Source organism: Mauremys reevesii, linkage group 16, assembly GCF_016161935.1.
Source record: "Mauremys reevesii isolate NIE-2019 linkage group 16, ASM1616193v1, whole genome shotgun sequence".
NCBI classification, from domain to species: Eukaryota; Metazoa; Chordata; order Testudines; family Geoemydidae; genus Mauremys; species Mauremys reevesii.
The window spans coordinates 20,262,739-20,277,177 of record NC_052638.1 but is presented as its reverse complement, the minus strand read 5'-3'; the positions used below and the strand labels follow the sequence as shown (position 1 = coordinate 20,277,177).

At 38.8% G+C, this 14,439-nt stretch overlaps 1 protein-coding gene across 7 annotated transcripts in view; it reads left to right on the top strand.

The window, feature by feature from the left end:
* The window catches only part of PHKB (phosphorylase kinase regulatory subunit beta), a 187,166-nt gene that overhangs the window by 159,620 nt on the left and 13,107 nt on the right, over positions 1 to 14,439 (top strand). For 6 of the 7 annotated variants that reach the window (XM_039503735.1, XM_039503733.1, XM_039503740.1 and 3 more), the window contains 3 exons: positions 1,416 to 1,506; positions 2,741 to 2,943; positions 12,589 to 12,723. In XM_039503735.1, the coding sequence (XP_039359669.1) occupies positions 1,416 to 1,506; positions 2,741 to 2,943; positions 12,589 to 12,723 (429 nt within the window). Of the gene's footprint in view, positions 1 to 314; positions 406 to 1,415; positions 1,507 to 2,740; positions 2,944 to 12,588; positions 12,724 to 14,439 lie in introns of all 7 variants that reach the window. The other variant, XM_039503734.1, reaches the window with a different exon arrangement.

Below are 14,439 nucleotides of genomic sequence, written 5' to 3'. Positions count from 1 at the left end.
GTTGAATAGAAATCTCATTATTTAGTATAGAAAATAAGATTTGAGCCTAAGATGAAGCCCACTCTCACCTTGTAAATACTGTTAATCAATAAGGTGTTTTTTTGAAAAGATATTAACCATATAAATATAAGAATTTATTTCAGTTTTAGTTTTAGTCTGTTAATAGAATGAAATGGACCTGTATCCACTTATAAACCAAATGTTTTCATTGTTGGTATTTTTAATACTTAGAAAACTGAGGCATGTTGTAAAACTAAAATATGTAAAGTCTTATTTTTCATTTCTCTTTTATGATTGTCATATGGCATACCTAGGTTGATGGTACGCTACAGTGCTGCATTTACACAGAAATTTGCTTCCTCTATAGCCCCACATATTACTACTTTGCTGGTACATGGGAAACAGGTAAAGTGCACAGAGGTCTTAAATAGTGCTGCTTGAGATTTCTTGGCTTACTTGCATTTTGATGGATCAGCTAGTGCAGTTTTGAAATGCTTTGCTCTTGGTTTTCAAAGAGTGCACAACATTTTTTCACAGAAGTCAGTATCAGTTTGGTTGATGGATTTTGTACTAACTTTATTGAATATTGTAACTTGTTCATTAACTCTCTTGATAAATGATTCTTTGCAGCTCCAAACCCCATGTAAAAAAGCTTAAACTTAGCGTAAACTTCAGTTTCCATTTTGTCATGAAATTATGATTTATAAAGTTAAATATTACTTTTTAATAGTAATAATACCGTGTAATTCTAGTTATTCTTGAAATTTGCAGCCAGTTTTAAACCCAGCACTTTACATGATTCCCTTCTTTTCATCACTTACATATAAAATATTGCCTGGAGGCAAAAATTGTCAAAAATGTCATTTAAATATGCGTTGCACGTGCAGTATTTACTCTTACAAAAAAAATCTTTGCTTAATCTCTCAGCATAACTTTCTGAGAAGTTAAATGCTTTATTTCCTTTGCAAAGATTGAGTAATACAGTTTGCTTGAAAATTTCTAAATCTTTCCAAAACAAACCAAAACACTTACCGAAGAGAAATTTTTCACTAATTGCAAATTGATGGCAAACAAAAACAGACATTCTTTGATAGAAGAAATAATTATAACATTCTGTTTTCTTAACATGTGAGAGAAAAGAAAGCCAGCTTATTGTTTGCAGTCCATAGTTTAATGAGTTCTAACTGTTCCCAACACAGCCATTATTCTATACTTGCTCTAGTGAGTAATAAAAATCCAGGATTTATCCCAAAAAGAAAAACTATGAAGTGACATTTCAAAAACAAATATTATATGTATTTTCATGTTTAGCCTTTTGGGACTTATCAAATGTGGTGACAGAATTCAAACACGTATTTGAATTCATTAAACTAGCATTTGATATCCAGTGGGATTGCTCTGTTTTCTGCCCTCAGGTCTGTTGTGCGCTTCGCAGCAAGCCTTTTAGGTAAACTAGTGGACAGCCTTGCACCATCTATTACTAATGTTTTAGTTCAGGGCAAACAGGTAAGTCTACATTTTTCAGAATTGCATTCAGCAATGATAATCAAGAGAAAAAATCTGTATAGGCTCTTTAATTTTCTGGTCTCAGATACTTTAAAAAGTACAAGACTCAAAAAGCTCATTCATTAAATAACAGAAGAACTGAGTAAAATAAAAATTAGTAAATTTAATGTTCTGCACATACTTGTGCTAAGAAATGTATACATATCTAGTGAAGTTGAGAGCAACGTAGATAGTTGAGAAGACCAGAACTAGATGGGAAAGGGGAGAGAGATGCTGTGATTAAAGTTAAGGGGGAACAAATGTGAGAAATTTTAAGGAGGAATTAGTATACAAGAGGACATTGAAACAAGTAGTAAAACATTATTTAAAGAAAAAGTTAATATATAGAACCTAATAAGCTAAAAGGGATATTAATAACTTTTGTACTATGAGTAGCCAGTCAGTGGGGAACTTTTCACCATTCACATTTTTCTGTCTTTACACCTCTGCCCTAGTCCTAGACTCTAAATTGCACTATTGTTTGCCCTTCTGGCACAAAAAGTTTAAAGCCATTATAATATGATTATTAAAAATTTCTTTCAATTAGAAAAAAATACATATTGGGCAGTTTCATCATCAAATCATTCCAAACATGAAGGGCTGGTAGCATGCTTCTGGTGCTAGGCAGGAAAGGCAATGTGCATGTAGAGTGGTTTGTAGTTGCTTACTTTCACCTTTTTTGATTAACTTGTCCTGGTCAAAACATTTTTAATGTAGATTTTTTTTAAATGTCAGGAAGAGTGTGTGTTTCTCTGTTTCACTTACAGTAGATGAGAAATTTTAAAATGTTACATTTTTTAGCATGTTTTTGTTTTGGCTAACTAGTCCAATATCTTGATTGCATTATAATTTTAAAACCTAGAACACAATTAAAAAAATATATTAAGAAAACAGTAACAAGAATCTTGATTCTTAATTTTAAGGAAGGCTTGCTAGAAAGTTATGACATGGGAAATGAAAATACCATCTAGAAAAGTCAAACAGTCAAGGATACATGTTATCCAAACTGTTCCAAAAAAAGTGATGGCCTAGTAAGGTCACCTTCTTACTCTTACCAATCAGTTGACACCAAACTATATTTTGCCCCAAATGCAGTTTTAATAATACCAGGAAAAGGTTCGAATATGAAGTCTAACTTATAATTGTCATCTGTTGTTCCTGTTTTTCCCCTACATTGTTGCTAATATGTTCTTAGGTTACTCTTGGAGCTTTTGGCCATGAAGAAGTTGTTATTTCTAATCCCTTGTCTCCAGGAGTGATTAAGAACATCATCTACAAGAAGTGTAATTTACAGGATGAGAGGGAAGCTGTAATTCAACAAGAACTTGTCATTCATGTTGGCTGGATCATCTCAAACTCACCTGAACTATTTAGTGGCATGTTAAAAATACGAGTTGGGTCAGTAACATGTCTTTGTTTCTGATTTTTTTTTTTTTTTATTGGTAGTAACGAGATGTCCCAGCTAAGATCAGGGCCCTGGTGTGCTAGTGATTTATTTAAGCAAATACACTGAAGCTTTTATTTATTTATTATATTTTGCACTAAGTCTTAGTTTATTTTGCACTTAGTTTAACATAACATGTGTTCTGCTACAGTAATATTTCCAGCTAAGTTAGAATGACTAGTTCAGGTAAATATCACATACACGTTCTTGTTCAGAGAATATACTTGTTTTTCCAACCTAAACTTCAGATCATTCAGCAAAATGTAGTTCTGCTGTACTAGCTCTATTAAAACATTTTTATCACGCAAGTTGTAGTAAGATTCACGTTACTCTGCTAAGCTTTATCCAGTGTGCAGTATTAGAAGTATTTTTTTTATGCAGTGTTACATGGTGGAGTCACTTCATTAAACCTAAACAAAGTTTTAAAGTGAAGGCTGTTTTCCGAGATTTTATGATGCTATCTTTTCTTTCTCAAGTAGTTTCTGCTTGATTGCTGATTTACCTTTTTCAGATTTAATTTACATTATTTCTGTCGGATAACAGCCTCATCTTCTGAATTACTAATTTTGTCCTGAAGCTTCTTAGATTTCATGTGAACTATTTGTTTAATTTATTCTAAAAATAGGTCCCCTGCTGTTTTATTTCTGCTGTTCTATATTCACCGTATACTTTGGATGAGAAATATTACTTGTTTTCTTTAAATGCTATGTCAGTAAAGATAAAAATTTAATTCTAGTGTCATGTAAAATTATATTAATGTACAGTAAAGGAGCATCATCGTGAAGAAAAAAATTAGTGGAAAGCTTCAACTTTCTTAGTTCTTCAAGTGATTGCACATGTACATTCCACTCTTAGTGTTGGTGCATCCAGCACATGACTTTTTGAAACCGTTGGTCTCAGTGGTACCTGTTGGGCAACTTGAGCTCATTCTGCTGCCCCATGCCACTGCGTGAAGGTATTAAGGGCAGAGCCACCCCTAGACCTGTTCAGTTCTTTCTTACCACCTGAAATGGTCATTGGAACTCTCTTTTATACCAGAACAGTTTTAAATTAATCACTGCTTCACTTGGGAGCCATATAGGAGGTTCCATGTGGTCTCTTTTGGGAAAAAGGTTATATAGATATAGATATCAGAGAGTGTGTGTATGTGTGTGTGTATGTTATAGTTGTGTTGTAAAAAAAAACAAAAAAAACAACTTGTTTTTCCTGTTCATTTTTTTTTTCTATTCCTGGTATTGAGGTAAACCTCAGTCACCAGGTTTCAAGTCATGTGCTCCTTGCTCCAGGCCTCTGCCAGTGAGCGACCTGCACAATAGCTCCCTGAAGTGCTTGGGGAAAGCACACATGAAGGACTGGTGCTAGATTTGCAGGGAGTTCAAGCGTAGCATGAAGAAGAAAAGAGAGGCTAAGCTGAAACTCCTGCTGATGGAGACAGCTCTCAGGCTACTGTCAGAGCCGTCCTAGTCTTACTCAGTGTCATGTGCTGCAGCTTAAGTGAGAAACATATCTGCAGATATTGCAAATCCCAGCACTGTTCTCCCTTGCCTGTACCAAGGAAGAAATACAAATCTTCCAGAGAGGAAACAGTCAAGGGAAAGTTTCCACTCTCTAAGTCTGGGAAGAGGTCGAGAAGGAGTCAAGTAGAGTGCACCTGAAACCTAAGCACTCCTCCTCCAAATTGGTGCCACAGTCAGCTCCAGCTCTGCAAGGGGTGCTGTTGAGCCCAATTCTGGAAGTGGTACTGTCAATTTCTTCGGCACCGCAACAAGAAACCATCTCAGTGCCAACTACCCTGGAGTTATTTGCGGTGGCAAGAAACCTGCTCTGCCTCATGGTTCAAGTGTCTCCTTCCTAATAGGAGTCCAGTCCCTCAGCACTGCTGCCACTTCTGCCAGTGATTCAACCTCTGGTACCACAGTTGCCTGCTTCACACACAGTGACCTGTCCTGGCTGCTCCTAGGCGGAGGCGCAGTAGGTGGCTCTGTGGTTGGCGCAGGGCCGGCAGGGACAGTGCGAACTATAAACCAGACTTTCAATGAAGATCAGAAATGCCGGGTTTTAGAGCTTTCCGGTTGGTGAAGTGCCGGATAAAACAGCTTTTACTTTATTTTGGGGTTTATTTTGAACCCGTTTAAGATGTAACACTTTTCACAGTATTTAGCAACACAGTAATATCCTCAGTAAGCACACAGGAGTCAGAATACAGGTTGCTCTGTTGCAGTGTAACCTGCTATGGACATTTCAGATGCTTTGTGCCATTACAGATTTTTTAGCAATATTATATGGCACAAATGTACTCATAATATTGAGCGAAGTCATATTTATGCCTGCATATTGGAGACACTGTTCAAGAGTAATTCTCTATGCAAAAATATTTTATAATTCTGCCAAGGTTAGTAAAGATAATATCATGTATTCCCTTTAGCTGTAGAGAGTTTTTATAAGGAACTGCCTTTTGTGTGTGTGTGGGCGGGAGAAAAGTTGAAATGAGCTGCTGCTGTTAAAATTTGATCCTGCTTCCTTTAAGACAAAACAAGACAGAGACACACACAAAAGGACTCCAAAAAAATACAAAATATAGAAAATGCTACTTATGGCTCTGCTGCTGACTCTCACTTGCAACCTATGTGCTGAAGAAACATGGACCCAGTACATTGTCTTGTGTGCCACTTTGAGACCTGTCAAACTTGTACTAGCATTGAGCTGGTTAGGGCATTGCTCTACAGCATTGTTGCAAAATATACAATTGTGTTTTCTAGAGAAGTCAAAAAGAGAAAGTGGTAGGAAAGAGAAGAAATAAAGTAGAGAAAGGAAAATGGCATATAAAGGAAGGGATGAGATCAGGAACCCAAGTCTGATATTCCGGGTGGTGTTCAGGACTCTTCTGGAGCCAGCAGAAGTGGTTATGTCATCTGGGTTGCTTTGTTTGGCTCAGTCTGGTCACGTCATCTTTCAGGATCAGGACAAGGGAGGCTCTCAAGGGTGTCATGATAAATCATGTGGTCCCAGGAGATATTGGGACTGGAAGCCATGATAGTAAAGCTCACTCCTTTTAGTTCACCCCGTCTACCATTTTAACACCTGCCCTCCCAAAGTCTCTTTCAAGGGCCCTAAAAAGAGGGTGTTGAGTCTGCCACTGCTTTAATAAGAACAGTGATGAGAAGACTGAAGGGCAACCTTATGCTTCCTTGGTGTGTAAACCCTAGCTCCTGGAAGGAGACCGTACAAGCCTAACCCCTATTGGGGTAGAAGCAACCGTCCTCGTACCATTATAGCCAGCAGAGATTGTCTGAGCCTTTGAGGGGCAGAGGTCCCAGGGGAGAAGACCCTCTGCCCCTTCCTCCACTGCACACCCATCTTCCATCTACCTCGTGAACATAGGTTTGACAGTGTAGTCTCCAGCCGTGCAGAACCGGTAAATCCTATTTTCCCTCCAATCCCATTGTGAACTGTTTAATTTTGTTTTTGTTTTGTTTTGGAATGGGACTGCCTCAGACTAGTGGGTGTTGGAGATTGTGCACAAGGGGTACTCTAGTTTAAATCCATTCCTACAGTTCACCCCCTCTCCTTTCCCTGTTGGGGACCCCCTCAAGATATTATTCAGGAAACAAGTAGACTTCCTCCTGCAACTTGGAGCAGTGGAAGATGTGCCCTTGAAATTCCAGGGCTGGTGGTTTTAATCCCATTACTTCCTGGCCCTAAAGAAGAAAGGGAGATGGTGCTCCATCCTATATCTTTGACAACTCAGCAAATTCATTTGTCGATTAAAGTTCAGGATGGTGATGTTGGTGTCCATAATTCCAACTCTGGGTCCTCAAGATAGGATGCATTCTTTCATATTGTAATTAACTTGGCCCACAGGAAATACCACCGATTTTCTTGTGGGAGTCTCATTACCAATACAGAGTTCTTCCCTTTAGCCTATCCACAGCCCAGAAGGTCATCACCAAGTGTCACTCAGAGAAGAAAGAATGGTTGGTTCCCTACAATAACTGTGGTTCTTTGAGATGTTTGTCCATGTGTGTTCTACAACCCAGCCTCCTTCCACACTACAATGGAGTTCCTAGCAATCTAGATCCTCTTTTAGCGAAGGAACTGGAGAACAGTTGCAGATACCCTGTCCTCTACGACCTCAGCCACAGGGTGTGCAGGGCACAGGTACGGCCCTCATGGACACTGCTACTGAAAAGGTTATGATTTTGTGTGCATGGAGCACATGCATACCAGAAGAGGTATACATGCCAACAACACATCTTGAAGACCACATTTACTGTAGGATAGATAACTGTTCTTTGGCAGACATGCCAGAAGGAATGTAACTGCAAGTATATGGGTAATTTGAAAGGTACCCATGGGCAGTAGCAGTGTTTTCAAGTCAACTTATCTTTAGTCATGCTAAAATATTTGTTTTATTAACAGTTCATATTTGGTAGAGTCGCTCATAAGTGCAACTGTTTTTTTTCCATTGTAAAACATACTTTCTGCGGTGTCTGCTTATTCACATGACTCACCCCAGAATCTTCTTTAAACCAATCCCAGTGTGTCAGTGTTCCTCCCTGTTCCAAGGTTTCATCCTTTAGATTCAATTTTATTTTCTATTATCACCCACTTCAATAAGTAAAATTAACTTTCTCACAGAAATAGTATTCCAGTCTGATAATGATTTGATTTGGTGTCTCATTATTGATTTGTAGTCTGGCTTTTATGTTGAAAAAGATCAAGTTCCTGACAGACCCATTACTGTAAAGACCTCCAATCACCTGCTTTCTACCCAAGCTCTGTCACTCAGGTTTTAGTAGGAGATACTTCTAAAGGTTTATTTTATCAAACATTTTTCATCTCCACATTTTATTCTGTCAGAACACCTCACATAAGCAATTATGAACAGAAAATACCTTGTCAGTGAATGAACTCCTATTGATGCCTAAACTGCATCTTTGTATCAGTGAACCGATTCCGAAGGTAATTCTGTATTTTAGTAACAGGACAATGACATTGCTTTGTCCAGGCAAAGAAAATAAATGTAATTGATGCTCTGAACCCATAATCCACTAAAAGTAATTTCTACAGGTTTGCTTCTGACTTTTGATATGAGAGTTGGGGTAATGATCGCTATCTACATGGCTAAATCTACCTAACTATCCATTAATCATCAAATCATATGGCAGTCTGAATCATTATTATCCAAGTGCAGTACACAAACCTTCAAATTACCATGTTTTCATTGATAATACATCTCTTGTAGAACACTGCTTCCTTTCATGTGGGTGACACCTGTTTCTGTCTTTCACCACACACTGAGAAATTGGGCATATCTCTCTCATTAACTCAAAATATCAAATCTTTGGTTGCATGGTGATTTTTAAAGATAAGCTTCAAATCTTTATTCAAAAACTTTGTTGGTGATTTAGGATGTTCAACAGACATGTATTTGTTAGTCATTTAAAAGTCAATATATTTTTTATAGTTGAAAATCACTTATCCTGCCATACGTCCTGACTTTGAGTCCCTTGCCACACTTGATGACATAACTAGCACAAAAGGGAAGCAGGAAAATGTTCCTGGCTCTGACTTAAGTCTTACCGACATCTATGGTTTCAGGGTACTACTCGTGACTTGGCAGGAAAGTGAAGGAGGAATGACTTTATATTCTGAACTAAATATCTGAAAGTGCACTTGTATTATTAAAGTCAGCGTTTCCCATAAGATGAGGCATGCCCAAAGGACTGCCCTTGGTATGGAGGCATGAACATATCTCTCAATTGTTTTAAAATGTCTCTGAATTCATTTATTTAAAAAGTCTCTAGCTATGGTTGCAGATAGAACTTTCAGAACATGAAGTGAATGGAACTGATGCAATGCAGTGACATCTGTAGAGTCTGAAACAATAGCTTTGAGGCTTGTATTGTCATTGGAATGGGCTTTAACTTAGGTGCCAGTGATGAAATTTTAAATGTCAACATTAACTATATCATGGCTTATCAAAGCATGTAAGAAAGAAGATGATGTATCCTATTTTGAAGATCTACATCAGCATTTCCCAAATGTGGGGCAGGGGGATGAGGGGCAATAAGAACTATTTGTGGGGAGTTGGCAAGGAAGATGTATACACTCGACTTTCAGCAAGGGGTGGAGTTGCAGGGTTGGGGTGTGTGAATGGTTTCATTTTCTTAAAGTGGGGTCTCAGCATTCGAAAGTTTCATAAACAGTGATTCAGTCTACATGCATACACAGGAACTGTGTGAATAATTTAGGGTTTTAAATGGAGACTACAAAGCTTTTCAATTTGCACTGTGGAATCACTGTTAAAACAGGCAAACATGAGTTGATTTGTCTTGAGTTTATTTGAATTAATAACTTGTAATTTTGACTACTTGGGGGGTGGGGGAGGCCGGCTTGAGACTTGCAAGTTTTTTGTTTGTTTGTTTGGGTTTTTTTTAAAGTCCAGTATATCCATCTGCTAATCATTTGTTGAAGGTGGTAACACACAGCTCATGTATTATGACCCATCTTTGCCCAATGTATGAGTAGGCATTATGTACAGATTCTCAGTCTTGTTCTGCTTCTTTTGCATGATTCTGGGGGTGTAAAGCTGTTCTTCAGGCCCAGCACAAGGCTTATGACTGGTGTGGAGAATGGGCTTGGTCAGGATGCCCTGCACATTTATAGTCACAAGTTAGCAACTGATCCCTTGGGAATAATTGTCAGATGGTAGAGTGTACAGCAGCTTATTGCTACCACAGAACCAGCCAGAGAATTGGGAAATTATAAGCAGTTTCCTTTCCAATTCCCTGCTACAATATATGGAAACTAATATTTCTCTTTGAATTATTATTAGCATTCCTCTTAAATAAAACAATACAAAGACATACACATATCAAAAGGTGGTTACCATTAAAAGTATGTCTTGTATACTAGAGAATATAGCTAGTAGAGAAAAAAACCTTTTTTTTTTATTTATTTTTTTAGAGACATTCCACTAAAGTGCTAAATCTTGGATACTTGTTTTATATATTGTCCTGTTTATGTATGTAGGTATGGATATCAGAACTGGTTTGAAGGAGGTTGCTCTTTTGTTACTTTATATGTAAGGCCTGTATATTGTATTCTGAAGGGCATTGCTCAAGTTTTTAACCTTTCATAAAAAACACTTTTAAATTAAAATGGCATATGTATGACACAGGAATGTCAGGCATTTCATTTGTGCCGGACCCAAACATAGCTTCAAAGTTTCAATTTAGTCTTGACATTAAGTTTCCTATAGAGAAAGAAAAAGTGTTAGTCATCCAAATTTAATAAAATCTGCTTACCACATTATATAATGATTTTTAAAAAAATAAGTTAATTTTAAAAAGGCTTGAACAATAAACAGTGATGTATCAAAATACATCGTGATGCTCTACTGATGGTGTAAAAGTGCCATTTTACTAATTAGTGACATACTTGAATACAGGCTCTTATTTTTTGTTCAGTCTGTAAAATAGAAGTCAGGTGACTCAGTCCAGATGAGTTCCAGTGAGCAGATAATTTCATTCTGAATAATGCTGCCTTGTAATGGAAACAGGCCAGTTTTTACAAGCAGTTTCAATATTCCATTAAACAATCCAAATATAATTTGCTTTTAACATTTTATGCTTTTTATGACAGTTCTTCTAAAAGAGAGACAAGCTGGGCAAGGCAATATCTTTTACTGGATCAACTTCTGCTAGTGAGAGAGACATGCTTTTGAGCTTACACAGAGGTCTTGCCCAGACCCGAGGAAGAGCTCAATGTAAGCTTGTCTGTCTCACCAGCAGAAGTTGGTCCAGTAAAAGATATTACCTGAACCATCTTGTCTCTCTAATATGCTGAGACCAACAATGCATACAAGTTCTTCTAAAAGGCAGCTAATAGTGATAGAAATGACTGTGTGGTAAAACTGTCACTTTTTTCAGCTATACCCATAAATACAGTACATTTTAAACACCAACTCTTCCATTTTCCCTTTTTCGAGACTATGGATACCAGCCTTCCCTGTTTTTATGGAGGAGGAGAATATTCAAAGTAATTAGGGATAACAGGCACACCTTAAATAGTGTGTTCAATACCAAATATCATGTGCTACCCTGTCTTTCCTTTAAATAAATAGATATGAGTAATCATAGTTGAAACCAGTGGGACCACCTGTGTGATTAACTGCTGATCAGTGAGAGTCAGGAGGTTATAATCTGAACAAAGTGGGCTAGTTCTAGATTTCCAAATACAACTTTTTAATCGCTTGTCAATTTGTTCTCCTTTACCACTGTTATTCCTACATTGCCTGTTGATTTATTTTTATTCTCCCTGTTCTGCACCATTTCTTGACTCCTAATCAGGCTCTACTCTGCAAAGCAATGTAGAATATATGTCCAGGTGTAGGAGTCTTGCTGGCATCACAGAAATACTAGATACTCTTACCTGTGAAATTACAAAGTTTTAAGACGCGTGAATGTGTTTATATAAATATATTGGATACCGTTAAATAATTTATTTTGAGGATATGTTGTATTCTAAACAAAGTAATATGTATGAAAGTTTAATACAATGGTGAAAGGTAAATCACTAAGAAATACTTGCTATAAATAAACTTGTGTATTTCATCCTCTCTTCATTCCTTCACTATGGTAACTGAACAGAGACTCTAAGCCCTACAACCACTTTTGAGTGTAATGTTATGGGATGCCTGCCCTAGAGGGCCAGACCGAGTAAAATTTCTTTTAACTTCTGACAGCAAATACCCTTGTGTGCTGAAGGAGCTATGCTTTGTAAGAAAACAGGGTAGCTGAGTAATCCTGCTTCCCAAATTGACCTAGCAATACAGTCTCTTTTCATATTCATTATTCAGTTAAAGACTGTAGGACTTAATTAACCATTAAATAAACCATTTTCCATCTCCTTTCTAATGGTTTGCAAGTTCTGCTTCCCTAAGACTGAATGTTGAACAGAAAAATATTATTGATTCCATAATTATTTTAATTAAATCACAACAGCAAATAATTTTAAATATTAATTGACTTTTTTTAATATCAGAGGACAGATAATGATGTTTTTCAGTGCAGGTCAGTGATATAAGTGGAAATTCATGGGGCAAGCATATCTTCCATGTAAACGGCACATATACATCAATATTATTTTACAACCCATCTCCTAAAACTGTTTATACAGTACTACTTTCAGTTTGCATCAGACTTGTAAAATGCACTGTGGGAAAATGAACAAACTCCATCACAAAGTAAAATTGGTATAATAGCATCTTGTTGACCGAGTTATTGATGCATCTCTTGGCAGCCCAAGTTATGTAAAAATGATCTTTCTGGGTTCTGTAGGGGTATTGCATCAGACCATTTTGTTTTAGGAAATTGCACTTTTCTTGTCTTCTAGTAAAAAGCATACATTCTGTAATCCAGAACCGTACATAAACATATATAGTTAAACTCAAAAGGAACCATATTATTTTCTTTCTCCAGCTGCTGTCTAGGTAGAGGAGAACTATGTTATTAAGAAGTTCTGTTTCATACATTTTAAAGGGTATGTGTATATGTAATGTCCTATAAATAAATATTTTCCTTCTTATATTTCAGATGGATTATCCATGCTATGAAGTATGAACTAAAAATCCGTGCCGGGGATATGCCACCCAGGGATTTATACCAGCTGTCGCCTAGTGAAGTGAAGCAGCTTCTGTTGGATATTCTTCAGCCACAGCAGCAAGGGAGGTAATGATATCTGAGTTTGTATCTCATGCTGCTATGCATAATAGATCGATTGCATAATCTTTGTGTTTCTGAAATAATTTGTATGCATCTTAAATCACAGGTGTCTGCAATTAATAATGTTTGTCATACATTATGTATAATGCTGTGAGTTAGTCACAAAGGTTACGGAATTCAGGGATTCCATGACTTTCTGGGACCTCTGTGACTTCTGCAGCGACCGGTGCGGCTAGCCCAGGGGCCGCCTGAGCAGCTCGGGCAGCCCCTGGGCCAGCCGCACCAGCTGCTGCTGGGGCAGTCTTGAGCCACCAGCCCCCATTCCCCAGGAGCAGCAGCAGGAGTTTGGGTGTGTGTGGGAGGGGGTGAGGACTCTGGGAGGCACTTACCTTGGGGGGATCCCTGGAAGCGGCAACATGTCTCTTCATCAGCTCCTAGCTCTGTGCGCTGCCTCTGCCCAAAGGCACTGCCCTCACATCTCTCATTGGTTGCGGTTCCCACAGCTGCGGAGCTGGCGCTTGGGGTGGGGGCAGCACGTGGAGCTAGGAGATGAGGGAGGGATATGTCGCTGCTTCCAGGGAGCCAGGTAGGGAGACTGCCAGCCCCCCCAAGCACCAGCAGTGGTCCAGGGCTGCGCACTGCCACCTGCCATTTCCCCCCATTCCCCCCCCCCTACACACACACCAGCAGGGGTCCTGGGCTGCTCCCCCCCAGCACAAATCTGCCCCCAAGGTTTAGTCAGGGATATATCGTACAAGTCATGGACACATCCATGGCTTTTACTAAAAATACCCATTACTAAAACATAGCCTTAATTATGCATACAGAGGTGGTGAAGACACACATTGATTTGTTTGTTCTTTTAGCTGTCTGTGATTTTTCTGATTTTCTTGTACATGTCTAAAAACCTGCTCTATTGCCCCATAATCTTTGTCTGAAACTTTACAATAAAGTAATATTTGATACTGTAGACATCTGATGTGTAGGATTTTCCTAACCTAGCTTGACACTAAGAACCAAACAACATCCCAAGACTAGTTACATAAGGAGTTTTCACCAGTCAGAGCAGGGTTTATCCGCTGCTCGTTGACCTCCTCCTTCTGAGCTGTAATTATTCCTTGTTTAAATCCCCTGTCTCCTCAGCATCCTCAAGCCCAGCCACATTGTCTGACATGTACCATCTCCTTCAAGGCTGTAGCCTGTTTGTTATTAGCAGCCAGAGAGAGCATTTTTAATTGGTGCATCCAGGGGCGGCTCTAGCTTTTTTGCCACCCCAAGCACAGCAGGCAGGCTGCCTTCAGTGGCGCGCCTGAAGGAGGTCCCCAGTCCCGCAGATTCGGCAGCATGCCTGTGGGAGGTCCACTGGTCCCACGGCTTCGGCATACCCGCCACCAAATCCATGGGACCAGTGGACCTCCCGCAGGCATGCCACTGAAGGCAGCCTGACTGTCGCCCTTACAGCGACCAGCAGGACACCCCCTGTGGCTTGCTGCCCCAGGCACACGCATGGAGCACTGATGCCTGGAGCTACCGCTGGGTGCATCACAAATGAGCAGGATAGAAGCTGGGGGAATTATCTGCATGCTGATTACAAATTGATGTGGGAGACTGAGGTCAGAAATTTCCTCTTACAGGCTGTATGTTAGTTTAATTTTTTGCAGTAAGACTTGCTTACATGGCTCATAATTTCTATAGTCCTTCCAGGCCATATGGGTGACAGTC